Genomic DNA, 27,674 nt, shown 5'->3' with positions numbered 1-27,674 from the left:
CAGCACCGTGAACTTTCCAGAAGACCCGGATAGGCTACAACTGTTCAGTCTGCAAGCAAGTCCGATGCGCCTTTTTTAAAAAGGGGCCCGCAAGCAAGTCCAGGTAAGTGTGTCACCTGCCCCAAAGCCAGGAGCCGGAGGTCCGGGAGCCGGAGCGGCGGGGCCGCGGCGCCCCAGCGGGGCCCCGCCTCCTCCTACCCGGCACCGGCGCGGGGCGCGGCCGCGCCCCCACAGCCCCCGCTCCGCGCGCGCCCCACTCACCGTTGCTGGACTTGAGGTCCCGGTGCAGGATGGGCACGACCGCCTCCTCGTGCAGGTAGAGCATGCCGCGCGCGATCTGCACCGCCCAGTTGACCAGCACGCGCGGGGGGATGCGGCGCGCGCGGCGCGGGTCCGGCGCGGCGCCGGCGGCGGCCAGCGCGCGGTTCAGCGCTCCGCCGCGCGCGAACTCCAGCACCAGGCAGAGGTGCGGCGGCCGCAGGCACACGCCGCGCAGCTCCAGGATGTTGGGGTGCCGCAGCATGGCGAAGAGCCGCGCCTCGCGCCGCACGCTCTCGGCCGCCGCCGCCGCGTCCTGCTCCGGGTCCCCGCGCGCCGCCTTCACCGCCACCTCCTGGCCCTGCCAGGTGGCGCGGTACACCTGCCCGAAGCCGCCGGCGCCGATGAGCTCCTTGAGCTCCAGCCGCTCGAAGTCGACGTGCACGGGCGAGCCGGGCCGCGGCGGCGGCGGGCGCGCGGGCGCGCCGCACGGCGCCACGTAGTTGGCGGGGAAGACGCCCAGGCGCCGCTGCACCTGGCCGGCCCACCAGCCCTCGTCGCCGGACACGGCGGCGTCCTGGGACAGCACCTCCACCAGCTGGCCGCGCCGCAGGCTCAGCTCGTCCTCGCCGCGCGCCTCGTAGTCGTACAGCGCGGCCCAGAGCCCCGCGCCCGCCGAGGCCGAGCCGCCGGACGAGGCGGACGACGACGACGCGGAGCCGGCGGGGGCGCCCGGCGCCGGCGACACCGGCCGGTCGGCCGCGCCCTCGGCGCCCGGCAGGGCCATGGGGGCGGCGGGCTCAGCCTCCGCGGCGGCCGCGGGCGCGCATGGTCCAGCTGGGTCGCCGCCGCGCCCCGGGGCGGCAGGGAGGAGGGATCGGGCTCGGGGACGGCGGGGGCCGCGGGCCCACGACCCGGAGAGGACGGCCTCAGCCCCCGCTCCTCTTCGGCCGCCTCTGCTGCTGCAGCGGTCCCAGCGCCCGCGGGCGCTGTCGCTCCATGGTGGCGCGCGGGGCCTGCGGCCGACCTGCCGCCCGCTCGGCCGGGCCGCCTCCCGGGCCCGCCCCTCGGGGGCCGCCCCGCTGTCCCGGGCCCGCCCCGCGCGCCGGGCCGGCCACGCCCGCCGGACCCGCCCCGATGCCCCGGGACCCGCCCCGCTGTCCCGGACCCGCAGCGTCGGGCCGGCCACGCCCGCCGGACCCGCCCCGATGCCCCGGGACCCGCCCCGATGCCCCGGGACCCGCCCCGATGCCCCGGCACCCGCCGCGCCGGGCTGGCCACGCCCGCTCTGGGCTCCGGCCGCGGCCGCGGGCGCCTGGACTGGACTGCGAAGCGCTGCGCCCACGTGGCCCGGAGCAGAGGCCGCGCTCCTGGACAGAGCGGTGGCGGCGGGCGTGGACGACCCCGCGCTGCGGGCCGTGTCGCCAAGGCGGGTCGTGGCCCCGGCGCGTCGCTGCTCCGCCAGAGCCGGCAGCCGAGCGCGTCCCAGCGGGTTCCAGACCCGTCTGCGGGCCGCGCAGCCCGGGGCCGACCGGCACAGGAGCGCGCGGGGAGCCGCAGGTCCAGCCCTGACGCTCCCTCCTCGTGGCCCAAGCCCGCGTTTGTCGCAAGTGGGAAAGGCTGCCTGTCCCCAGGGAAGCCAGGTTTGCGGTCCGGAGGCATCGGCCCTGCGCACTGCAGGACAGGCGAGGGCGGCGCGAGAGCGCGCACGGGAGGCCGACCCTTCGCGCACCGGCCTTCCCTGGGCCTCCCCATCTCCGTCCATTCTCCCTCCATCCTTCCCCAGGTCCTGGTTCTGCCACAAACACAACAAGCCTCGGTCGCCCAGACGCGCCATCTCCTCTCGATGACCGAAGTGTCGGAAGACGCCCGGAGTCAGACGCCCTGCTGGGGGCCGGAGGTTACAGAGCCCCTGCTGTGGAAAAGGATCAGAGAATATAGTTCCACGGCAGAAGAATAAGCCACGTGTCCTGGGCTCAGGCGAAGGAGAATTCATGATGCCTGCGGCCGCCCGGTGGGTCCTGGTGCATCACTGGAGCCAAAGGTGTGGCTGGGGTGCAGGGTCAGGGGGAGGACACCCCAGGCGGTGTGACACCCCAGGCCGTGTGAGCAAAGCCCACGGATACGAATAAATGGCGGCCCAGGGCACCGCTGAGGGTGAGAAGCTCCTGCGGCAGGAGCTGAGGCCACACGGGCCGGGAGAGCCGACTATAGAATTTCCGAGGACACGAGAGTGTCCTGCGGGGCCGGTTTCCTGGCGTCCGGGTCCTTCACTACCTGCAGGTGGGGACTGTTTTGGCCTCATGAGGTTATGGCACATGAGAACATTGACTCACGTAGTGAAAAACGTATTGACTTTTTAGTTCCTTTCAGTCCTTTCAATCATGCTGTTTATGCGCGTGGGACCCTGAACAAGTTACTTCACTTCCCTGTGTCTCAGTTTCCTCACCTGCAACGTAGGAACCTCGGGAGGTGGTTGGGAAAACTCAGCGAGTTAGTGGATGTGAAGGCCGGAGAAGGCGCTTCACGCATCGTAGGTTTGTAATAAATATTAACTCTTAGTAATATCACCTTTCAACAGAGCGAGCAGGTCTCCGGGCGGCCCCTTCAGAAATAGTTTCTCGTCGTCGTGTTTTTCTAGTGTTTACGTTTATGTTGCCGTCTGTCGATGGGTTTTCCATTTGCAGCAATGAAAATAAGGTTCGTAGGCAAATGAATTAAGTACGAAATGAGTCGACATAAATGCAAACATGGAGGTGGCGCAGCGGGCGCGGGCACAGGGCAGAACCCCGGGGGCTGCAGCAGGTGACGTGGAAGACCAGCCCGCGGCGGGGCCGCCCGGCTGTTCGCAGAGCAGTGTTCCAGTTTGGGACTTAAACTGCAGAGAGACGGTGTTAGCGAACATGGAGGTAGTGGGCTTGACTAGGGCAAGGTGAGCATGAAAGAGGGATTAGGGAAGCTAGAGCCTCTGCCGCTGGCACCGGAAAACAACGAGACGGGCTGGAGACGGTATGCCCGGGAGGTCACAGGACTCGGTCGCCGAAGGCGCGATGGCAGCCCCTTCTCCAGACTCAGGGGTCCAGAGAAGTCCCGGAATTTAGAACTCGGGGGCTTTTAGTAACATGGTGCACGTATGACTATTAACGCTTCCCGTTGGGTGTGGGGCAGTGCCCCGTAATCAAACACCTTCATGTTTCTGCACCCAAATATAAAAATATCCTCACCAAGTGTGAGAAAGACCACATACAGCCTCACGTCTTCAAGTTAAGTTTGGAGCCAAACAAGGTCCGATGCCACCTGAGAGGGTCAGGTTTGGCTTCCTCGCTTTATGGAGCTTAGAGTCGTGGATGAGGGTTTGCAGAGGGCTCTCGATCACCCCACTTGGGTTTTTCTCTTAGGCGACTTGGTGGCTGATAATGATGCTAAATGACCTGGGAGATGGTTTCAGGGACAAGGTTACTTTTCGGCGCGTTGGATTTGGGATGCCTCGGGTCACCTGGTTATCTAGCCGGCATGTCAGCGAGTCGGGAGCTTAGCGGGACAGGCCAGAGGGAACTAAGTTCTGGAAATTCTTCCCCCAGCCGATGTCACGCACTAAAGAGTCTGTTCCGGGCCATGGAGAGAGCAGAGGGACCCAGCGTGTGCCTTCGAGTGCGAAGGCCCTTGTGCAGCCGGGCGACAGGTCCATCCACCCTGGCAGGGTCCTCGTGCCCTTCAAGGACTGCGGGTCGCCTGCCGGGATGCGGCCTCGGCAGTGTTAGAGGAACCAGTCTGCAGAGCTAAACCGTAGACCTCACTTCACCCACACTGCTGGTCCTGAGCGGGGGTCCCTAGTGGTGACAAGTCTCCATGCCACGGTTCAGAGACTCATCCCGTAACCCTCCTTGAGCCTCAAGCAGTGTGATCCCCTGGGACCTTTCTGTCATTTGGGACCTCTGAGCTGGAAACGGTCCAGGCAGGGCGTCCGCCTGGGTGTGCTTACCCTAAAATTCATCACTCGTTACTTCTGTGTCTTTTTAACCTCGAGATCTTACACTTGGGGAGGTGGCCTGGGTGCCATGCCTTACACAGAGGTGCAGAGGCGTGTGCTCTAACCACGCCCACTTGGCCAGCTCAGCACATTCCACCACGAAGAGGGTACCGAGAAGAACTGGCTAAGGCTGACTCTGTCTCTGCCGAATACGTAAATAGAAGTTGATAAAAATAAGAACCAAGGGAAGAAATTTAGAAGAATCGGACGAAGAGGGGAATGGGTCAGTGTGAGGGAGAACGGCACGGAATGGCTCTCCTTAAAAATCAAGGGTGGATCTGTCCCTGTCGGCTCTGCAAGGAGAGTCAGCCCCTACGGTCACCGTCACTCTGGGCATCTTGTGAATTACCACGGCCCCTGGTGGCTCAGCTCGGCATTCGCCAGCTGGCCTCTGTGGGCCCCAGGAGACCCTGAGACCTTCCAGGGCTTCGCACAACTATTTCATAATCGTGCTAAAATGTAGTTTACTCGTTTCGACTCTGTTGACATTTGCACTGATGGTGTGAAAACAATGGTTAGGACAGCAAGTCAGGGCAGTGGCACCGAATCGTACCGTAGTTGCTATTCACGTCGCATGCACTTGCAGTGAAAGGAAGACAATGTCAAGTTCCTTTCAGGATGCCCTTGACAAAGCAGTAAAAGTTATTATAATTAAACCCTGACCCTTGAGTACAGGCGTTTAATACTTTGCATGACAAAGTGTGGAATACATGTCGGGCTCTCCCGCTGTGTCCCCCAGGGGGACGCCTGTTTTAGAGAAAGTTCTGCAGTGGGTTTTGAGCGGAATGCTGACTGACTCCCTTGTTTTCACGTGACACCACGCTTACTTGAAAGAACTGCTGGCAGACGGTTTCAGATACCTGAAAGGCATGTTCTCGAAAACACGGTGACACTGTATCATTTCATGTAAAACCACAGGTGGTGTTTGTTGCCAATGATACATTTTCGCTTCAGAGCAAAAATCAGGATTTGGAGACACTTACAGCTGCTTTTATGAGTTCGACAACTTCCCAAACACTTAAAGACTTTCCTGATACTTGGTGGTGATATTAACAAGTGTGATTTCCTGATACTTTTTAATGGACTAGGCCAACACTTGGAAGATCTATGAGCTCGACGAACCAATATTTTCCAAAGACCAGTGTCTTTTTGGTATCACGGAATCGTGAATGGATAAAAGACCATTCCAAATGCATTATGAACAGTTCATTGATAATGGTTTCTGATTCTACTTCGCAACTAGTCTTTAAAAGACCACCACTTGTCAAATGTTGGAATAGTGTCAAAGAATATCCACCATTACCTAAAAAGGCTATTAAAAATTCTGCCCTAGAAGAGGTGAGTGGTGTCCCCAGGTGGAGAGGTGGAGGGGAGTGGAAAGTGGCCCCCATTACCAACGTGCAGCACGAGAGACCTAATGGGCTGCCTGTGTCTGGACGGGGCGCCGGTCACACGGTGCGCACATGCGATAAAGTGGCGCAGACCTGAACACGCGCACGCGAGCGCACGCCAAAACCGGCGGAACTCAAATCCGTTCGCCGGCTTCTATCACTGTGGATTTTCCGGTCGCGATGTCGTCCTGCAGTTACGGAAGGCGCTACCATCGGGGAAAGCTGGGCGAGGGGTACACAGGATCTCTCCGTCTTATTTCTTACAACTGCGTGTAAGTCTACAATTCTCTCCAAATAAATTTAAAAACGTACTTTGCCTTTTCCCACCGCCCCTCCGTGCGAGGCCGGAGGTTCTCTCTGTATTTAAACCAGCGCGACGTCTTGCAACAAGTCGGACGCAGAACCGTGTAAGAGAATGCGGCTGTCTCCGGTGCAGCCAGGCAGAGCTGCACAAATGTGAAACAATCCCGGTCAACTTATCTGTATGTTTAGAATTGTCCGAGGCTAAAGGGGGGATTTTTAAAAAAAAAACCTGCTCTGGTAAGGCTTTTTTTTTCAAACGTGGCATAAAACCCTTTGCTCAAGGCCCTGTCACATTACTGGCCAATACATACAAAGCTGGGACATTCGAGCGCAGGGTTCGTAACGGCAGCTCGCCTGCCAAACGGAATCGCACCCTCCCGTCAACCCGAAGCTCTGGCTTCCTCTCTGGGCTTCTCCTCGGGCCTGAGGAAGATGAGCTGAGGCGGCAGTGCTGACGCGGCCGCTTTTCACTTCCCGTTTCTCTTCGGAAGGGGTCCCAGTCGCGCATGGTCCCTTTCGTGGCTGGTCCAACCCCGCCGCAGGGGCAGCCGTGACCGTGACCGCAGAGGAGAGTGGCAAGCTGCCCCTCGATTCGGTGTAGATCTCGCAGCTTCAGGTGTGCAGTGGCAGGAGTCGTTCACGGCGAGGAAGCTCGGATGGTGAAATTAATGCAGAGCTGCCCTTGACCGACCTTGAGGACCCAATGGAGTCAAGACTAATGGACACGAGGGAGTAGCCACGCGAGGGAGGGGCTCGTGGAATGTAAGGGGCAGCGGAGCGGCCGCAGGATAGTGGGGCAGAGTGAGAAGGGAGGTTGTATGAGATAGGACTTACTGTCCCAGGTCCCAGACACAAGCCGTCCGGTGCTAAAACCCCGGGATGGCTGGTCGCCCTCAGTGTGAGATGGTTTAACAGATAAACGGGCACTCGAGTGGGACTTTCAGGGCTGGCGGGGGCGGGGACGTGGGGGGTGAGGACCAGGTCATGAGTGATGAAGAAGAAAGGACGCAGATTACAGTGTTCACGGGCCGTTGAGGCGACTCAGCTACGGGAAGGGACATTGTCTTGGGAAGAGCTGAGAAAGGAAGCCAGACTGGAAATGAGTTTAAAGGTAGGCCGAGGTGTCTGGATGCGAGAGACGGGACATCCTGGAGACGTGATGAGGGGGTTGAGGAAAAATATTCCCTCAGGAACCATGTGTGCGAATTCTCACATAACCGAACAAATCTTTGGGATAAAAAGCATTTCCCAGAATTTTTAGTTATGTTCCTCAGACTTCCATACTTCTCAGTGTAAAGCGCAGACCGTTAGGGAGATTGTTACCGGTTCAATGGAATTGTTCCCATCGGGTTCTGTACCAGACGTTTTAAGACAAAACGCATGTTGACTGACATACCAGAACTTTCGAAATGCCAGCTGTCAATACTTAACCCCGGATTACATTTGGGAAATGATGTGTGTGTCGACTCTTGATCAATGTTAACTCTTACTGTTTTAATATTAGTTCCTGTTTGTAGAGGACCCATTAGAATAGAAAATTCAACAGAAAGCATATTTATCTTTTTTGTTGTTGTTGTTCTTGGCTTTTATTTGGCATATCTTACTTAACCAAAGATCATTTCATCGGCCAACCAAACTAACAAGTTTTCACAGGGGAGTCAGAATTAAACATTGCAATGGTAATTCTAGGACGTTTGGGCAGATTGCATCTCTAAACCAAATCACACAAGCATGTGCTGAATTAGAACTTCGATCTGTATTGTCACCGGAATTCTTGTTATTTATTCATCATGAACCATGCTGTAATTAAACCAAGTAACAATAGAGCTAGTCTGCAATAGAGACAGGACAGAATGCTTGGAAAGAACCGGTGTATTGATCAACCTCTGTTTCTTTGTGCGTCAGGCAGGAATCTAGTATTCGGGATGTAAAAGTGAACGAAACGAAGTTCTCTGTCATCGCGAAGCATGTGTTTCAGCGGCAGCAGAAGGGAAATAGAGCACATAAGCGGATCACATGGTACATTAGGATTTGATGACCGCCGTATAAAGATAATAAGGCGAGCAAGACGGCATCAGGAATGGGGTCGACGGCGGAGGGAGCAGAAGCGTGGCAGGTGTTCACTGGCAGGACGGGGTGGCCTTGTCGAGCAGGTAAGGTCTGAGCAACACGTCGGAGGGGAGAAAAAACTGGACAAGTGATTATCCGGAGAAGGATTAAGTGAATAATACCACAAGCGAGTTCACTTTAACTTTCACCTTCTCAGGAAGGCCAGTTCACGACTGTAATATTGTAGTTGAGTCTCTCTGAATGAAGGCGGTGGGAGTAAAAAATAGCTTGAAGTACTTTTTGAACACGTTGAAATTGTAAATTAGCCTTTTCCTCTTAAAACGGGTTGTCTGGCCTCCTTTTTTGTGAGTTTAAAGATATGGGGTTAAACGAATAATAACAATGATATGGCAACAATAAATTGACATTTATTGGCATGTATTATAAGTGTCGAAGCTTTGAATTCAGTGTATGTGACAAGTTACTGTTTATTCTCAAAGTTTCACCTGACTTTCAGCTTTAGACAGAGTAATCGTGATTTTAGAATTTCTGTAACCTTAATCAGTGGACAAGACTGGAGCTTTGCTTAATGTTGCAGATTACAGACAGTGCCGCTCAGATGGACAAGGAGCTACTTCACTGAATAATGCAACAATGTAAAAACCTGAGTGTTTTCAGAAAGCCGAGGTCATGTTTAAAGCCTTGAAGATACGCCTTCTGGAATAAAGCTGCAAAGCTCGCGACCTTGGACCTGAGATAGGAGGGTAGCCCTTCCACTCTGAGCTGCCATTTTTGTATGTTTTGTCCTAATAAAATTGGTTCTATTTTATTTCTAATGTGTTGGCCTGTTTTCAAATGTAATGACTAATTGTTTATAACCTGCTAGAAATACTAAGTAGAAGACAGAGGACAAAAGATGATTTAAAAAAATAGAGCAAGGCAGCCTCCTAAGATTGTAGTGACTATATTTGCTGTGTTTAGTTTTTTATTAAGTGCCAGCAGATGGCTAGTTACATGATAGAACATACAGTAAATCAGCACTCTTGATCGGAATGTGTACTTACTGAACTCGTGGGTCACAGTTGACTTTTAGTCTCCCCAAATTTGCTCTATAATGCTGTTTTGTCTCATTCACTCCATGAAAATGATGGTTCCCTGCATATTGCATCTATTTTGGGGGTGTAACCTTCCTGAACTAGACTGGGACACGCAACGAAAGTCAGACTTGTAACACTCACGTTTTCTGTGACCTTAAACTTCTGTTTCAACTCTCCAATGTTTTAATCTACATATAAAATTAGAAGACTAGTAACACACCCCCTTAAGAATATGATAAATACCATGAGAATTACGGAGATGATACAATTAAACAGCTCTTTTGAAATTCTTAGAAGCAAAACACTAAATAATTCCAAGTATTTTTTTTTTCTAATTACTGCCTCAAATGTAGGCTAATGTAGACTGGTTTATGTAGTTCAGGTTTCTTTTGTGAGGCGATGAAACCCTTTTTCTCGGTCTTTTTAAATCTTTGCTGAATTTCCTTCAGAACTCTTAAAGTGACCTTTCCTTCGTTTGCACACGAGTGTGGGACACACCGTGACAGCCACTCCGCTTTAACCCTCTCCCCCCCCCCATTGCTCCCACCTCGGTGTCAGCTTAACCTCTAAGGTTTCCAGGGCCCCGAGCCCTGGCTCCTGAAGCGACCTGCACTTCCTGTTACTGGACCGGGCTGTTTTCGTTTTCCTGTGATGCCGAAGTTGACGGGAAGGGCTTTGAAACTGTGATGCGCATTACAAGTGTTAAGTCTTGTTTCCTGTGGCTGCTGGGTCACTGGATGACAGGAAGTCTCCCTGTCCCTCCTCGAGTAGCTTGATGAAGTCGAGGGTCCACAGTGAGCGGAAGCTTCCAGTAGGGGTCTCTTTCAAGGGTATTTATTTTCCTGTCTGACAATGCTCTTGGGAAAACCGGTTTCTGTAATAACAGGAAGAATGCCATCCAAAACAAACAAACAAACAAACAAACCTCTGCTTGACTCTTAAAGGTTTGAAATTAAACAGCTTTAAAAAATGCTAACAAAGGACGGTGTTATAACAGGTGGACTGGGAGCCCAGCTCCACTCACACTGGTGTGGACTCTCAGTGTTGACTTGGCTGCTGGAAACCTTTTTCGTACTTGGGCGGATCCTAAGCCTGCTTTCAAAGTGACTCTAATATTCTTCCAGTGGCTTATTATTGTCTGTATTAGTTGCCTCCATCTTTGATTGTTTTCTATGTTACAAATCCGTCTAGAAGGAACCTAGAAAATCTTCTATGTGTGTGTTCTAATTATTTCTTGTATACATGTTTTTAAAATAAAATAAAATTCATATTTTTAAAAAGTTCTGTAGACAAAGGATAGTCGGGAAAGTTAAATTCCCCCCTCACACTCCGTCCACCCACCAGCCTTCCACGTCTCTATCCAGAGATAGAGTCATACGAATACGCACTTACTTATATCTTCCTGTTTTCATTTAATGTGTCTTGGAGGTCACTCCACAGCAGAGTGACTCATTCGTTTGAACCGTTACTTCATACCCACTGTACGCTGTTCCAGAATTAGGATTTCAGTTTAATCTGTGGCTTTGGTTAATTTCCAGGAGTCTGAAGTGGTTGATTGTAGTTGCTTTGCCTGTATTTTCATCGTTTTGTGGGAGAGTGAGTTTACCTACGTCCTTACTGAGTGACTGCAGATGTCACTTGCCCGAGGATCTACGTTAATGTCAAATTTGGGGGGATTGTTCTGGGGGTTGGGGGGATGATGTACTCTTTTAAAGCTCTTTAATTGTAACTCAGAATACACCTTGGATTTCATTATTTCTAGTCTCTTCTTTAGGGGACACTAATTTGTGAAGGTTAAGAAAAAATAATTTAAAAATAAAGAAATAATAATCGTCACCTACAGAACGCACAAGCGTTCTGGCCTTCACAAGACAGGAGCAAAATAATCAGGTGAAAAGCAGGCTCTCTGGAGCCCCGAATTCACGCACGGGTCCTTTCAAAGTCTAATCCGTGCGACGCCCGCGGTGACCTGCGCTTTGCCGTGTGTGAAGCGGCGCTCTGGTGCCATCTAGTGCTCCAAATGAGTAAAGACCACTCGCTTTTCTTTTCTTTTTTATATCAGTCTTTTTATTCTTTTGGTGATCTCTTCAAGTGAACTGCTTCCATTTGGAGGTGATGAAATGTCCGCTTTTCCTTTCATCTTCTCCTCTTCCTCCTCCTCCTCCTCCTCCTCATAATAATAATAATAATAATAATAATAATAATTGGCATTTTCTACTTCAAACTTGAGTCATATTTTGAGGCAACCCAATATGTTCTTTGTGTTATGTGTTTACTCTTAGGCAGAGATAAGCAGACTTGGGAAAATCTCAAGTTATCTTGGAGGAAAGAGTTAATTTTCTCCTTTTTTAGGAGTTTCTCCTGAAGGCAGCCTTATCCTCCATTCCCATACTTCCTGGCGCCTGCCCGCCTTTGCTCTGCTCCCTCCGAATTCTTTATCCAATGCTCTGGGAAACGCCTGCATCGTCATAAAGAATTTTTGCTTCGCCTCTAACTCCTGCCCAGCAGTCGCACCCACCCCACGCCTGCGCCCCTCTGTGCCGACTCGTCACACACGTCCTCCGTGGCCTGACGTTGTCCTGTTCACTGTACAGTTCTACCTCCTTTGGAAGAATGTCAGTTTATATTTCTGACCCTTTAAAGGAAGAGTTTAAGGGTTTATGACTTTCAAGGTAATACAGGGAAAGTTTGAATAATAAACCATAATCCGTCCAAAAAAATCCAAGAAAAAGAACAGAAGAAGCAAGACTAATGGCAAATCATTTGTAAGACGATACGATTGCATCCAACTATATTAATAATTACATTAATGTAAGCAGACCAAGTATCTCAATTATAAGGCAAAGATTATCAGACTAAGTAAAAGTAAAAGTTTAACTTTATGCTGCTTATAAGAGATAAACCCAGAACATAAGGACACAGAAAAGTTAAAAGATATGCCGTGCAAACACTAAGAAAAAGAGAGCCGGTGTGACTAAATTGATACCAGCCAAACTGACTTAAAGCAAAAGAAATTTACTGTAGCAATGCTGCACGATCATAAAAGATTAATTTCTTTAGCAAGATATAAAAACTTTTAATTAGATGTACTCAGTAACATGGTGTGTATGTATGTGTGTGTGTGTATGTATAACATTTAGGTGTTTTTAAAGATGTCTATATTTTTATGTATGATAATTTTCTAATAACCTTTAATTTCTCCTTTAATTCCAGAGAACATACTCTAAATGAATTTGATTGTTTGAAATTTATTGAGGTTTGATTTATGGTAAAGAATATAGTCTATTTTGCAATCCTTTGTAAGCATGGGTGTGTTTGTATTTGACGTATGTTAAAAGAAATGACTCACCTCTCCCAGTACTAACAGAAAAGCAGACGAAAAATCAGGATATAAAATACTTGAGCAGATTTAATAAATGGACATTTATATAGAACGCTGCATCTTAAATGTGCAGATAAACTGTTCTTTTTAAACACATACATTACCACATTCTCTGTCATAAATCAAATCTCAACAAAGGATTGAAATCATTCGATGTCTGAAATTAAATGAGAAAGCATAGATTATTATACAATGCTCATATGTTTCTATACATATTTTAAAGCAATATATTTATCAATAACCCATGGTTTAAAGAAATCTTAATGGAGATTATAAGATATTTTGAACTGAACAATAATAAAATATATAGCAAAGCTTAGGGCCACGTACAGAGGGGGCGGGGGTTGTCAAAAATCAAATGAGGCAAGCATCTATCTTGGGATGTTAGAAAAAGAACAAAGTAAACTCAAATAGAAAAGAAGAGAGGAAAATAAAGACGACATAAGTAAACTAGAAAAAAATTTTGATTGAGAAGATCGACAAAGCAAGAAAGTCGTTCTTTATCGATACATCTCTGATGGGTGATCATAAAAGAGGGAGAAGACACAAAATAGATTTCAGGCATGAAAAGGCTCATGTCACTACATGTCTCACGGAAGGCTTTTAAAAACCACAAGAAGATCGTATAAACAACTTTATGCCGAGAAAGTAAAAAACGAGAGGAGACGGACGAATTCTTAAATTACAATTTATTTAAAAGGCAAAAGAAATGAAATATTCAAACGGACCTAAAGCCGTTAAAGACATGCCTTCGACATTCGCCATGACGTGTCTGCATTCACCGTGACGTGCCTGCTGCCTTGTGAGCTGGGACCCGGGACTCCTCTGTATTTTCTCTTTCTTTTTTCAATGGCTCGTTGCCCGGGTCCCGTGACAGTCCCTTCCTCAGCGTATTCACTCATTTGGTGAAGCGGAGTTTCCAGCGGCTCTGGAGACGGGCGTCCGGGGTGATGCAGAGGGCCGTGGAGCCTGCAGCACGCAGATCAGGGCCACTCCCAAACGCTCGGTTGATTTTGGGGTGTTCATCCCGCCTCGAAGTCCTAGAAACAATCCTGCTCGATCATGGAGCACGATCTTTTTCATATGCCGTTGCATTTGGATCGCCAGTATTTTGTCGAGGATTTTTGCTTTCGCTACAAGGGAATGACACGGTCTGCAGGTTTCGTCTCTTGTGTTATCTTCATTGGCTTTTGGTATCAGGGAAATACCTGCTGTTGTAGCCGCCAGCCCCCGAAAGACACACGGACCACCAGAATTCAGTGAGTTATAGGAAACACACTCTTTATTCAGCCAGCTGGGTCTGCCAGGGGTACGCAGACCCCAAATTAAGTGGCCCCGAAATGCAGAGGTACAGGGTATTAAAGCCCCAAATCCCATTCTTCATTCTGTCTAAACACAAAGTTTCTGTTTTTCTGCTATTCACGACCTGTCGACCCACAGGTCGGGTGTGCAAGCCGGGGTCCAGAAGCAGAAAGCTTATTGTTGGAATGTTATGTTCCCATGGGCGATAGCCAAGCAGTCATTTCCTGCAAGTGATAAATTTCCAGCAGGCATTTGTCAGCCACCACGCTGCCTCGCAGAAGGAGCCGACAGGACTTCTTCCTCTTCTGTTTGCTGACGACGTCCGCTGACAGTCACAAGCTCCGTCGATAGCAAAAGTTCCCTCTGCTTTCCGCTGCTCCTCTCATTTTACGTTTGATCCGCGCCGTCCCGGGAAGAATGTCAACTATCGTTTTTAAGGAACTCTCCTGCTTTCTTCATGTGTTTTTAATTTTAGAATAGTTTTTGAACTTTTAATTATTTTAATAATTTGTAAGTTTTAATTTTTTTTTTTTTTTGCTCATATTGATAAATGAGGTTCCCTTGCTTGGTGAAGACCGGTAGCTCCCTTTAACTCCATGGGCGGTTTTATCAGTCACTGTTTCTTTTTCCCAGCAGGCACCATTCCTCCCCTTTGCCCACACTCAGAGCCCTCTGCATGCCCAAAGAGCCCCTCACCTGGATCGGTAAGCGAGCGCGAGCGGGCTGTGGTCCAGGGCACTCGCCGAGACCCGCCTGCCGAAATCAGATCGGCAGGCGAGGGCTCTCTCTCGAGCAACATGGATCCTGAGCAGCGAAGTGACCCCTTCACTAGTCTCAGCGCGCAGGCCACCACGATGAAGGCTGGCTCAGACGCTGTCCCCAGCCACGCCCCGGCCAGGGCTCTACCCTGCGGCTGTTTGTCCTCTAGGGCCCGACCTTCGCCACATCTCTATCCTCTGTGGTGACAACCTCAAGGACGTCTGTGTCCACTTAGAGCCGAGGTCGGCGGGGAAGTGGAGAGGGAGGCCCCGGGAAGCCGGGGTTTTCCAGCTCTGCGAAGCTGCCCCACCCCGGCCAGCGCCCGTCTGTGCGGCGCCCACTGAGACAGAGCGGGGCCGCCGGCTGCTTCCCCGCCTGGCCGCCGGAGTCGGGGCGCCGGACGCTCGGCACTGTCAGTAGCCCCCCGCCAACTATTTCCAGGTCCGTGATGTTCACAATGCTGCCCTCGGCCCTCGCCAACGGGGTCGCGGCCCGCCCTGGGTGTCAGTAAACAACGTGCAAGAAAACTGTAAAACGTTACTGAGAAATCTTAACGAGTGCAGGGATCCATCTTGTGCATCGATGCAACATTGAAAAGATGTCACTCTCCTCGAACTCGACTAGCAGATTCCGTTATAATCCCGATCACAATGCCGTGTGTGCGCGCGCGTGCGTGTGTGTAGACGTGTTGGCGTATGTTGGCTCCCAAGGGAACGGCACCCACAAAGGCAGAAAGGCATGAAGCACCATGGGGTGAGGTTGGGGTGTCCAGGGGTGAGGTCGGAGGGGTTAGGCGAGGGCAAGGATGAGGTCGGAGGGGTTAGGCGAGGGCAAGGCTTGGAGGGCCATTAAATGTTTTTCGTTTTTTTTTTTTTTTTTTTTTTTTTTTTTTTTTCTGGGTGTCATGGGGAGAATTTTAAGGGGTGACCAGGTCGGACTTCCATTAGGTTAATCACTCTGGCTCCCCTCTCCCCTGCTCTGACCTGTACACAGGTAACTGTATTTCCCAGGCTTCCTTGCACCATGTGTCCAGGTAGATTCGGCCAGTGGGAGGGGCAGGTAGGAGTCGGAAGCCTGAGCGCGGCGGGGTGTCCACGTGGGCTCCCCCACTACCGCCTTTCTGGGGCGTCTCCTGTGCAGCCACGTGTCCTCTGGGCTCCGACTGCCCCAGCTTGTCCCCAAACGGCGCCGTCTCCTGCCCTTGGCTCTCGGTTGGGACACCAGCGCCTCCGCGGAGTGTCCCTCCGGCCCTGGGAGTCTCGCTTCCGCTTTTCCCGATCTCTGGGTCGCTTGTCACCCTTGTTTACTTTCTGGGCTCTTGCATGTCCCGTGTGAAATGACCTCTGTTTAAAAGCCAGAGCTGTGTCTTTCTGCCAGACGGACCTCCGTCCATGTAGCGGGTTAAGGTGGACTTGCAAAGTGACTCCGAGTGAAAGGTCCCGAGGACTTGGCCCGCTGCAGCGATGTGCGGACAGAGCACAGCGCATGGCAGTCCTGCCGGGGAGGTCAGACGACAGGACCTGGTGGTCGGCTGTGCGTGGCGAGGGGTGAGGGGAGGTGGGGGACGGGCCTCCACCGTGCGCTCCGTGGCGGGCAGCTGGCAGCTTCATCAGTGGACACCCGAAATGCGGAAAGTACGGCAGGAAAGACACGGTGTGAGAGAAGCCAGCGGCGCATGTCTGAACACGTCGCGGGCCTGGGCTGAGGGTCCTCAAGTGTATGTGAATCTGAAGTTCCGAAAAGTGGTCAGGAAAGGGGTCAGGGCCGGAGGCAGAGCCCGCAGAGCACCTGCGTGCACTGTTAGAGCCGCGACAGCACGTTAAGGCGGCTGGGGACGGAACAGGCTCCTCCCTCGCCGCCGACAGCGCATCAGTCAGAGGGGCGCCTCGGCTGCACCTGCGCCTGGGCCCCGGCCGCCCCGCCTGGGCCCGCAGGGCCTGGAGGAGGAGCGTGGCCCTCGCCGTCCCGCACAGCGCAGCGGGGCATCTCCCCGCCTCACCCACCTCACCCCCCGACGCGCGGGTCGAGGGCACCGCTCACGGCGGCGGCCGGCTTTGTACGTGGCCTCCTCCGTGGCGCCACCCCTCAGTCACCGACTCGGCCGCAGCCCCTCTTCAGAGCCCCACGTATACCTGCGTGTGCCGGTTCCCAACCCCGGGACTGTCCCAAGTGAAACTGGAAAGCGCTCCCCAAACGCGAGGTCCAGGAGGGGGTGGGGAAAGAGGCGGCCCCTCCGGATCCGGTGGCCGTGGGGGAGTCGGGGAACTACTCGCGAGGCCGTCTCGGGTGCCGCGAGACCGGGGGGTCTCTGCACGCGGCGGCCAGAACGCTAAGGGCTCACGCAGAGGCCTGAGCGGGGTTCGGTGGCGTGCACGCTGCAGGCCACCTCAATAACACCGCGCTCCCCGGGCTACGCCCTCGAAGGGGCTCCTGGTGCGGGAGCGGGGGGCTGCACGTGTGTGCGCAGGGGTCGCGGGGGACGGCGAGAGCTCCCCGTCTGGCTCTTGGGTCAACCCGCGGCTCGCCTCACTCTGACCCCCGCCAGTGCGCGTCACGCGATCCTATTACCTCACACAGCGCATCTCGTTGCGCGTCTTTGTTTATTTGCCCGGCTCCTTTTGTCATCTGTGAACTTCTTCACGGTCACGGCTACGTTTTATTTAAATTTGCTTTCTCATTCTTCAGAGAAATGCCTGGCGCCCAGACGGTGCTCTATGAATGCTGGGCGAATCGGGCAGCGTAGCTAAGGGCGCTCCCTCGGGGCGGGGGCGGACCGCTGGGCGAAGGGGGCCCCTTAGCCTGTGGCGTTGACCGATCGCTCGCTCGTTCATTAAACATTGATGGAGCACCTGCTCGGCCTCAGGCATCAAGGCCGTGGGAAAGCGAGCGTCACCTGCGTCTTGGAGAAGAGTCCTCCTCCCGCGATGGAGCGCCAGTGCCTTCGCTTAGTCATTCCCGCAGGCCAAGGCGGGGTGCCGAGTGGCGAACGCTGAAGGCGCAGGTGCCAGGTGGAACCTTTCCGTGGCCCAGGGGCTTCTCACGTCCCAGCCCGGCTCCTTGGGCCGGACCTTCCCTTATTTCATTACGGCGTCGGAAGGCGGGCACGCCGCTGCCGGCCCTGACGGAGGCCGCCACGGGCAGATGCCGCTGCACAGCCGCGCGCGGCCAGGTGCAGGGCGCACGGAGCAGGGGAGAGACGCGTCTGGGGCGACGAGGCCAGCGCGGTGCAGGAAAGGCGAGTGGGGGGTCGTGGAGCCCCCTGTTCCTCCCCAAAGGCCCTGACGCACACAGGCGCCCTCTGCCAGTCCCCGGGGAAGACAAGCGCCATCCTCCCTCCGTTCCCAAACCTGTCCTCTTCAAGAGCCTGAAATTCATGTGCTTTATGGATTCCTAGTAGTGAGGGCTGCTTGTCCTTATTCTAAAGGCGATGAGTTCCCCTTTATCTCTACTCTGTCCCAAACCCGCTTTCAGAGAGAGAATCTGAAATTTATCTACTCTAAGTTACACCAGAAAAGCTAGAGATTGTCATTAGTTCAGCGATATCTTCTGGTGGGTCTTCCCATCTAAACGGTGGAGGACGATCAGACTAACGTCCTACGTGGCCGATCAATGCCTGGGGTCATGTTCTGGGAAATGAGTAAAAAGACAAGTAGCCTAGCGGAGGCTCCTGAAATCGTGGCGGGCGGGTGGTCGGTCGTCCTCTCCATCTGCCACGCCCGACAGCAATGGGGAGCAGGAGCGGGGGTCGGGGCGCCAGGCCCGTCAGCACCGAGGCTGGAGCCCGTCAGCACCGAGGCTGGAGCGTGGCGGAGCGGAAGGTCTGGGTGAGCGGGGAGTCCAGGTGACGACGCTGAGGTGCGCGGCCGAGGCAGTTACGCTGAGTGACATGTGACGGGACCCGAGTTGCACACATATTTTGGTGCAGGGGACAAAAAGGCAAAGGCACATGATTTGTCTCTCCTGACTGAGAACACGTTTGAGTTTTAAGCCTTTCACGCCCCGTAACAGGAGGGCGGGGCGGAGAGGAGGCGGGGGCAGGCAGAGGCGAGGGGAGAGGGCTGGGGGGGCTCACAGACCGCGGTCAGCCCCGCTGTCACCCCGCAGCGGCGGCCGGGGCGGGGCGGGGCGGGGCGGGGCGGGGCCTCCGGCGCATCCTCTGCGCGGCCGGCGCGGAGCACCCTGGGAAAATCCTTCCCTCCCCCGGGCATGGCTCCCACCTGCCCCGCGGCAGCAGCCGGTTCCGGCGCCGCGGCTCGCGGGTCCCGGCGGAAAAGCGGCTCGAGCTCCGGTCGCGGGGCGGAAGGCGGCGGCGGCGGCGCGGCGCGGGGCCCCGGGAGCTAACGCGGGGGGCGCCGCGGCCCCGGGGCGCAGCCGGCATGGTGTCCCAGGTGCTGCAGCTGCTCCGCCAGGGCGTGTGGGCCGCGCTCACCGGGGGCTGGTACCACGACCCCGAGCACAGCAGGTTCACCAACAGCTGCCACCTCTACCTGTGGCTGTTCCTGCTGCTGCTGCCGGTGGCCGTGCACCTGGTGAGTGGGGCCGGGGCGCAGGCGCGCGGACGCCGCCCAGACCTGCGAGTCTGCGCGCGCGCGCCCGCCGGGGAGGCGCGCGGGACCCTCCGGGGTGGGATGCGGGTGGGACGCGGAGGTCCTCCGGCCTTTGGGACAGAGGGAGTGCAGGGAAAGGGGGGCGCGGACCCACCAGCCGGGAAGAAGCAGAAAGGACTTTGGGGGCTCTGGGACTCATTGCGAATTGATGAATTGATGCGCGCCAGGCTGAGAGCATGAGTCAGACTCTGCCTGTCGCTGGGGACAGTCCTCGGCCTCCTGGCGGGCGGGCGCGCTCGGGCTAATAGGGTGCGCGGCAGCCGAGAGGGGAAATGCTCAGAGCGAACCTGTCTCAGTCGCCCGCCTCTCCACGCGCCCCTCCTCCCTTCTGGTTCCGCTTCGAGAAGCGGGTTGGATTGTCAGCCACTCAGCTTGCAGGTGCCACACCGCCAGCTGAGGGAATCTCTACAATGAGGGGTGAATCCAGGGTGGTTTATGCCGAGCAGAATGCTGCAGCGCCCGGTCGGGGCTGGACACTGGAGCGGGGTGACGGGAGTCGGGCACCTGCTGGGCGACTGCGGGGATGACCTTGTTGGTCAGTCAGGTGACCCCGATTTGAAAAGCTGTCCTGGGAAGGCGCTCCACGTCTTCCTGACCTTTGCGTGCCAAGACTCTGATTTCGATATGTCTGTTGAAGATTTTACTCTGAAAACATAATTCGGCCGTGTTCTCCACGGCAGAGATCTCCACGAGCTTGCAAGGCTGAGGGACTCCGAGTTTGACGTTAGACGCTGTCTGTGATTTGGCACTGTTTACTCTGTTTCTGGAAGTTTATACAGAGGGTCGGAATTCTGGCTCTGGTTAAATTTTGGGTCCACCTCTTACCAGTTCTGTGACCTTGGGGGAGTTACTTACCCTGACTGATTTTTTCAGGTTCTTCTCTGTAAAACGAGGGAAATAATGCCCAGGTGTGCAGGGTTGTTCGGGGGCTCGCATGAGATGCTGCGGGCAAAGCCATCCACCCGTCCTGCTTGACGTGGGCTAGGTTTCTGGTTTGCTACTTTTAGCTGTTTGACCTGAAAATTGGCCTATCTAAACTTTAGTTTCCTCATCCTTAAAATGGGTGTGATGATGACCGTTTCACAGGAAAAATAAATAAAATTTCCTATAAAAAGCACTTAATATGGAGGCTCTTTAATATGCACCAGTTTCTTTCTTCTTTCGTGACCTTGTCCGTCATTCTTCCTTAGTCATAGGTCCCAGTGTTTCCTCTTTGCCTAGAGAAACAACATGGCAGTGGCGAGGGACCCGGGGTTCCAGCCAGGTTCTCCCGCTGACTCGTGGTGTGAGCCTGAGCAAGCTTCAGCTTCCGGGTTGGGGTCCGCGGTGCCCCCCTAGCAGGGCTGATACGGGGATTGAATGAATTAATAAAGTGCTCTCACAGGAGCTGGTGCTTAGTGGCGGCTGAACACGAGCCGGCCTTGTTTGTTCCTTTCCTGTTATTCGCTCGCTAAAATCTCTCTGTCCCCGGAAGCCGGCGGAGCGGCCGCGTCTGTCTGGGCGTCCCCGGCTCCATTCAGCTGGGGCTAGCTTCTCTCCTCTCTCGCCCTGTGCGGGGCTGGACTTCCTGTCGGCATCACAGCTCTTTTCGAAGCCGCCCTCGGCCTGAGCTGTCAGGCCCTGGATTCTGCCTCTGCTCATCCGCAGATGAGGAGCTTTTTGAGGCCTTGGGCTTTGCTTCGTCTTGGTTTTCCCCGTGGTGCCTGGCCGCGTGCCCTCCAGTCGGTCAGCGCCGAGCTCGCGCGCGCTAAACCGGAAGAAGTAAAGTCGCCCTGCACGGCCCTCAGTCCCCACGGCGTCCAGCGTCCTCCTCACGTTTGCCTTGAGCACTCCCTCATGACGACCGAAACGTGTCTAGTCCGTGTGGAATCTCCCCCCTCGGCAGTGACCACACTAATAAAAATGTGTATTTCTACGGATGTCTTTTTCCTATATATAGAGGCTCATTTTTACATAACCACACTTAAGATGTGATGCACGCAGATATTCAGAATCCTTAACTTCTACCTGATTATGTTTTATTAAGGAGCTTGAGTTCTACTTTATATTGTAAATAGGAAGTTGTTCTTAGTGAAGTTCCTCTTTAGTGATATTTAAAAATTTTTGGCAAAATCTCAAGAAAGTAAAAAAACCGATTCCTTAAATTTTGTCTTTATAGTGGATTTTTTGGATCAAAAAACAGTTATACCAAATTGTTTATATCTTTATGCCGTGTGCTTTTAACTGTTAGAGAATAATTTCATGCAGGTGCAGTTATCATTATGCTGTTTTTTTATATATAGCCTATCTTATTTATTTATTTATTTTTTAAATGCAGTTTCTCCTTTCCTTGCTCTGATCGTCTGGTCTCTGAAAGTGACCGTAGAAACAGAAGCCCTCCCCTCCCCCCCGCCCCAACCACCAACCGAAGGTTCTGTTCTCTGGATCTCGATGCTTAAATATATTCTTCTGCCTTCAGAGTTGCCTGTGAACATTAATAGCTTTTTCAGTTTGTTCAGCTTGTCAGAACTTGGTCCAAAAATAACACCTGGCTGCTCACTGGTGGCAGGAACTCACTCAAAGTTCTGTAATTTAAGGGGCCTGGAACTTTCCTGGGTTTTGGACAATTTCAGCTGAAACATGTTCAGTCGAGATAGTTCCAGTGTAGGGAGAATCCACCTTGTAATCAGTGGGGGCTTTGGCTCTGTCAATTAAAATTTTATGGTTATCTCCAAGCCCTAGAGTTTCCTTAGTTCTGGTTGACGGTGTGGAAAGTTATGTATTAGCATTTAGGATAGTTAGAATAAATGCTCAAAAATATATTCCCCAAAACATTAAGCCAGTTTGGATCATTTGGGAAGAATTTTTCAGTGATTTATCATCGACCTAATTTCCTTTTGGACAGACGGAAAGAGACATTCGTCATCGGAGACATTCCAACTTTCACTGTCACACGTGCCCTCGGTACCTGTTCTCTGAGACGCGCGAGGGCGATCCCGTGCAGCCCTGCGCCGGGCGCCGGGCAGGGGTCTGGCCCTGCGCAAGTCCGACAGCGCTAGGCTGGCGCTTCCCCGTGTGTGACCTCGCGCGAGTCACGTCACCTCTCCAGCCCTCAGTTTTGTCACCCATAAAACAGGGATAACGGGTTTCACTTTATGGGTTCAGCAACTGAGGTCTCGAGAGAGCGCCAGCCAGTGGCTGTCTAGAGGGTAGGTGGCAAAGGCCAGAACCGAGCGGAGGTCCCGAGGTGTCCCCGTCCCGGGCCCCTCGGTGTCGGCGTCCTGGGCCCCGTGCGGTCCGCGTCCTGGACCTTTCCCCCACACCGTGCTGCCCGGAGCGTGCGAACTCCCAGAAGCCCCGTGTGGTAGCATCGGATGGGCCTGGAGGCACTACGGTCCCCCGGGTGGAGGAAGAGTTGAGCCCCGGAATGAAGGGGGCGGAAGCGTCGCGTGCTCCGAGACCCCGCGCAGGCGGCGAGCGGCCCGCAGGGATTTCACGCAGGAAACTCGCGCTTCCCTTTGCGGCTGCGGGTTTATCTTTCCTCCCGTTTCCTTTCAGCCAGACTCGCTGTTTCCCGGTGGGGGTTTAGCCTTAGCGCCTGTCTTTGGCAAGAACCGTTTCGTTTCTCGTTGCCGGCATCACGATCGACCGGGATGGCCTGTCACAGGCGAGCGTAGCAGTCTGCGTCCTCGCTGTCATTGTCACCTCGTAGGCGACTCTCCTGCTATATTTGGAGCCACGCCCCACTTGGGTACGAAGCTGTTTTTCCTCGGGTTTTGTATTTTGCCACCCGTCCGGGGGGCTGGCCCCAGAGGCGCTCTTTCCTGGCTCAGGACTTGGGAGCCGGACGTCAGCCGCCATGTGACCCCATCAGCCAGACGCCGCCCTGTCACCTCGGGTCCTGGTCAGTCCCAGCACTTATTTCAGTTTCTTCGGAAGAAAGGCTTTTTCTGCTGCTGAGTCACACGGTCCCTCTTCCTTTCTCTGGACCTGTCGTCTGGCCCTTCCACCCCTGCTGAGATGCCAAGTTTATTCTCCTGCTGAGATGCGTGATCCTTCGCATTTTCCCTGCGATTCACTCGAGTGCCTGGACTTCCTTCCTCCGGCCCTCACCTGCCCGAAACAGCGTGGGGTTCGCCGAGGGGCTGCAGCTCGGGGACGCTTGGAGGCGCCCGTCCCTGGCCCTGGCCCCCCGTCGCCGTGCCGACCCGGCCGCCCCTGCCTGGCTGAGTGCACTGTGGCCCGCAGCACTGCCGCGGGGTGGCCGTTGGCCGCGTGGGCCCCGGCGGCTCCGGCTGGCGCTGGCTGTCCCGGGGCAGGCACGTCCGTGGGCGAGCCCGCCATCTCCCCGGCCTCTCCTACCGTCGCCCTCGGCCTTTTCAAGTTGAAACCTCCTGTGTCAAGTGACAGCTGCTACCTTTCCGCAGAGTCCCTCCCGTGTGTCCCTGCTTCCGCCGGTCAGACACGTGGACGTCGGCGGACGCGCGGTGGTTCCCGTCTGTGGCGTTAGAACCGGATCCTGTCTGTCCCGGGCGCCGGCCTCGGGCGCTCACTCCCAGAACAGCACTTTAAAAAAGTGTGTCTTTCCGTCGGAGTACTGCAAGTTCCTGACTGATTTTCCGACGGTCGGGTTTCTGCCTCGCACCCCACCTGCACTGCTCGCCGGCCTGTCGGGGTTCTTGCCGGCCGTGCTGGGGCCTCTTCCGGCCGAGGGGCCTGCTGCCCTGACCCCAGGGCGCTCGTTCTCGCGCCGGGGGTCGGGCCTTACCAGGCGATTATCGTCTTCTGATTTTAACCGTTTGGTCTGAAAAGGCTGCTTTTAAATATTACCAAGCGTATTCCTGTTTTATCCACGCCTGCGACTCACTGCCCGCTCCGTGAGGGCCACCCGGGGGCTGCACGGCCTGAGTCTGCCCTGGCGGCCCTGGTCCCCACCCCGGTGGCCCTGGTCCCACCCCAGGCGGCCCTCGCGGCCCGAGGTCACAGTCTGGCACACAGCAGAATCTTCTCGGCTCTCCTCCGTGGGGACAAAATGTCAAAAGCCAGTGAGTGTTACATTTGGCAGATTAGTGCCTCATTCATGAGGCCACATGTTCCGAGTAAAAACACTTTCCAGACCCTCGCGTGACCTTTAAGCAGCCCGCCCGGCCGCTTCTCCTGCAGCAGGCTGGGTGCCGGCGAACATGTCCTTTGTGCTGCTAGGTGACCTCTCGTGGCCGAGGGTCGTGTGACTCAGATAATGACCACACAGGTGACTTGCTTTCTTATAGGCGTTTTTCTTCCTTTTCCAACCCCTTTTAAGCTGCCACTCATCACGTCTTGTTACCTTATTATGCTTGCTTCGAGTCGCTCCCCATTCCCTCCGCATGGGCTAGGACACCAGGCTTATAGGCTGATTATGTGCCACATAAATGAATTACGCCTTGACCAAGAGCACCGAGCTGCAGCGTGCCCCGCGTGGCTCCCTTCCAGTCAGGTGCCGGCCGAGGGCGTGCCGGCCGAGGGGGTGCCGGCCGAGGGCGTGCCGGCAGAGAGGGAGCCGGCCGAGGGCGTGCTGGTCAAGGGCGGAGCTTTATGCGTGGGCCAGATGGCCCAGGAAATCGCACTTCCCTTCTGCAAGCCCCTCGGGGGAGAGGAGGAGTCCAGCAGGTGCGGTCCATTTGTCACCTGCACGGCAGGCGAAGCAGCCGCTGGGGGGGGGGGTGCCGGCGTCCGCAGTGAGCTGGGCTTCCTGGCTGAGAACCCCCGAGTCACAGGCTCCCCGCTTGGTCCCACGCGGTGTAGAAGCCCTGAGCCTTGGACTTGGGGATCCCCTCGGCACAGAGATGCCACCTGACACCCCCGCTGGTGTAGCCTGGCTCCTGAGAGACGAGGGCCGGTGCGGGGAAGGCAGCCCGGTGCCTGTCCCTCCCCACACGGGTCCAGCCACGGAGCAGGCAGTGAGTCGCAGCCACAGAGAGGGAGAAGCCCCTCCGGGAGGCCCGGAGCGGGCCATGGTTTCCCTCTGCTGTGACTGCCGGAGGCCGTCGACAGCTTCCCCCCGGGCAGTGACGTGGCCGGGCGAGTGGCTGTCGGCCAGCGGAGATGTGTGTCCTTTCAGCTCCGTGGTGTGACCCGCTTCATGCCACAGTTTTGTCGTGTTCCAAAGGAAAATAATCGTCTCCAGAAGTCTTAAAATTAGTTTGTGAAAGTAGCTCAGTGCAGTGTCTTTATGATGTATACATCACACAGCGGGACCCCCCGGGAGTGCCCTTTGTGTCCTTGTCCTGAAACCCTCAGAAGTGGCTGGTCCTCACTGGACGCAGTGTTGTTTGTAGCTGGTCCCCACTCAGCGAGACTGTGACCCGCCCCCCCCCCCTTGGACAGGAACAACCCATGAGCCGGGAGTTAGAAACCCGAGTGTCCTAAGCAGAGCGGCCCCTGGGTGGGGACAGTACTGAGGCTTCTCAAAAAAACTCAGCAGAATGACCATCTGCCCCAGCAGGTCCACTTCCGAGTGAAACACAGAAAAATGCAGCGCGGGGTCGTGAAGGGGTCGCTGCACACCCGCGCCCACAGCGGCGCCATTCGCCGAGGCCCGAGGGCGGAGCACGGCCGGCGTGGGTGGACAGACGCGTGGCCAGCAGCGAGCGCGCCCCCAGCGCGCCCCCAGCGCGCCCCCGGCACCCCGGCCTCCCCGAGGTGTGAGCGGGGAGGAGGTTCTGACACCGGCCGGGCCGGACGCCACGCCGTTCCGCGAAGGGCGGTCATCCAGCCGCGAAGGGCGAGTCCACCCGCCCCGCTCCCAGGAGGTGCCCGGCGCAGCCAGATCCGCGAAGACGCACGGTGCGGGGCGTGCGCCCGGCCGCGGAGGGGCGGGGGCCCCACTTTGGGAAGGAGCAGGGCTCCTTGGGCTGGACGGCGACAGCTGCCCAGCGATGCGACTGTGCTTAATGCCACCGAACCGTGCACTTCACAATGGCGAAAACGGTCAACTTTACATTACGGTTTACCACAAGAAAAAAGTCGAAACGAAAAGAGCGGTGACCGTGAGAGCCGGAGCCGCGAGCCCAACGGGGCGGAGGGGGTCCCACGGGGGGGGGGGGGCACCGAAGGCCGGGGCGTCAGGCAGACAGCACCCCGACGTGGCGCTGCCTCCGGAGAGGTCCCGCTCTGTGAGGGACTCGGAGACTGGACCCTAATCGCTCCCGTGGTAAACCCCCTGCTCTCCCCCTGCCACTGTGTCACAAAGTTTGGTCACGGGCGTTGTTATCTGAGTAGTTATCTTACTAACAGTTCAGGGAACAACATTTGGCTTTTCCTTGGTCAAAGATACAATTGTGAAAAATGATGCCTTCTGTCGTTAACGAGAATGTGTTAAAATGGTCATGGGAACAATTGTGATTTCTCTTACAACAGTGAGGCGCTATTTAAAATCTGAATCTACCTCGTACTGCCGGGGGTGGGGGCGGGGCGGGGTCTGTGACATAAATCAGAAGCAAATCTGAAACCCTCACGGCGACACGGTCCTCCCTGAGCTCCCCTCCTCCTCCCCCCTCCGTGCCTGTGAGGACAGGGAGGCCTGGGGGCCGGGGGTCTCCTGTCGACCGAGAATAACGCCGTCAGCAGTACGGTGGCCTCGAGGTGACGTCCCTGGCAATGTGGGGTTGGGGGAGCCTGAGCAGAGCTCAATTACATGGCAGGAAAGGGGGGCCGGGGAGCGCACTGCAGTCTGTTCGGGGCGTCTGCTGGAGGGAGTAGTCAGTCTTTGGAGGGGTCACCAGCGCGGGGGCTCTGGGGGGCTGGCGTGCCCTGGAGGGCATGGTGCAGCCTTTCCTCTTTCCCGGACATCGTCAGGAAAACCTCGGTCTCCCACGGGCCTGGTGAGGTGCGTGCCGTCTCTGGGGGTGTGATGAAGTGCCGAGCGGTTTTTCACAGAGCAGGGGACATCAGCCTGTTGTCACCTGGGCTGTGAGCTGGACGCCAATCTTCATGTTAACGCCCAAATCGGACCTTTTGCCTTCGCGATTTCGCTGTTTCCCAGCCGCTGCCGCGGCCCACGTTTGGAGGATAGACTAAGAAGCCACGTCTCTTCTCACGCGGCACATTCTCCTGGGGCCCTTACGTGGCACCGTCTCCCACCCCTCTCTCCTCGCATGCTCCTGCCCGCGCCTTGGGGCTTCTTCCAGTTGCCTCTGATCTGATTCGAATAGAAGCTTCTCCAAGGACGTGGAGCCCAGTGCTAGTTAGGCTCTGCCCCCACGGCCGCCCGGCAGGCGCAACCCCGAATCCTAGTGGTTTGACGAACCACAGTTTGTTTCACGGTCCTCGTACCCGTCCCTCTCAGGCCCGTGGGCATCGTGTGCTGCAGTGCCAGCCCGGGCCCCAAGCTGCGGGAAGCGCTGTCATCTAGCAGAGGGGCAGGCGGCACACACGGGCGCTCGTGGGCGCGGACTCTGCCGCCCTAGTGAAGTGTGATGAGGGCCTCGCGGGCGATGAGGGCCTCGCGGGCGTTCGCCGGGATTTATTCCTTCTTTA

General features: G+C 55.4%; 2 protein-coding genes and 1 long non-coding RNA gene across 7 annotated transcripts in view; 2 read left to right on the top strand and 1 right to left on the bottom strand.

Moving 5' to 3' along the window:
• Nucleotides 1-1,300, bottom strand: part of MAP3K21 (mitogen-activated protein kinase kinase kinase 21) — a 45,380-nt gene extending 44,080 nt beyond the window's left edge. Inside the window, exon 1 of the mRNA XM_036235339.1 lies at nucleotides 262-1,300. Within this exon, the coding sequence (XP_036091232.1) occupies nucleotides 262-1,045 (784 nt within the window). The 5' untranslated portion in view covers nucleotides 1,046-1,300. The remainder of the gene's footprint in view (nucleotides 1-261) is intronic.
• A 242-nt stretch (nucleotides 1,301-1,542) lies between these two features.
• On the top strand, nucleotides 1,543-8,860 carry LOC107520034. Of its 5 annotated transcripts, XR_004955462.1 has the most exons (4): nucleotides 1,543-1,901; nucleotides 2,045-2,272; nucleotides 7,892-8,135; nucleotides 8,630-8,860. It is a non-coding gene; the product is annotated as an uncharacterized LOC107520034 (long non-coding RNA). The 5 variants fall into 5 exon arrangements; XR_004955461.1 differs by having other exon boundaries at nucleotides 1,544-2,302; XR_004955460.1 differs by having other exon boundaries at nucleotides 1,544-2,302; nucleotides 7,888-8,135.
• Nucleotides 8,861-18,926: 10,066 nt separating this feature from the next.
• PCNX2 (pecanex 2) overlaps nucleotides 18,927-27,674 on the top strand; it is a 163,435-nt gene continuing 154,687 nt past the window's right edge. Inside the window, exon 1 of the mRNA XM_016163383.2 lies at nucleotides 18,927-19,100. Within this exon, the coding sequence (XP_016018869.2) occupies nucleotides 18,948-19,100 (153 nt within the window). The 5' untranslated portion in view covers nucleotides 18,927-18,947. The remainder of the gene's footprint in view (nucleotides 19,101-27,674) is intronic.

The sequence above is a fragment of the Rousettus aegyptiacus genome, unplaced genomic scaffold, assembly GCF_014176215.1.
Source record: "Rousettus aegyptiacus isolate mRouAeg1 unplaced genomic scaffold, mRouAeg1.p scaffold_m13_p_18, whole genome shotgun sequence".
Lineage (NCBI taxonomy): Eukaryota > Metazoa > Chordata > Mammalia > Chiroptera > Pteropodidae > Rousettus > Rousettus aegyptiacus.
The sequence above is the reverse complement of the archived record's forward strand: the minus strand, read 5'-3'. Positions and strand labels throughout refer to the sequence as shown.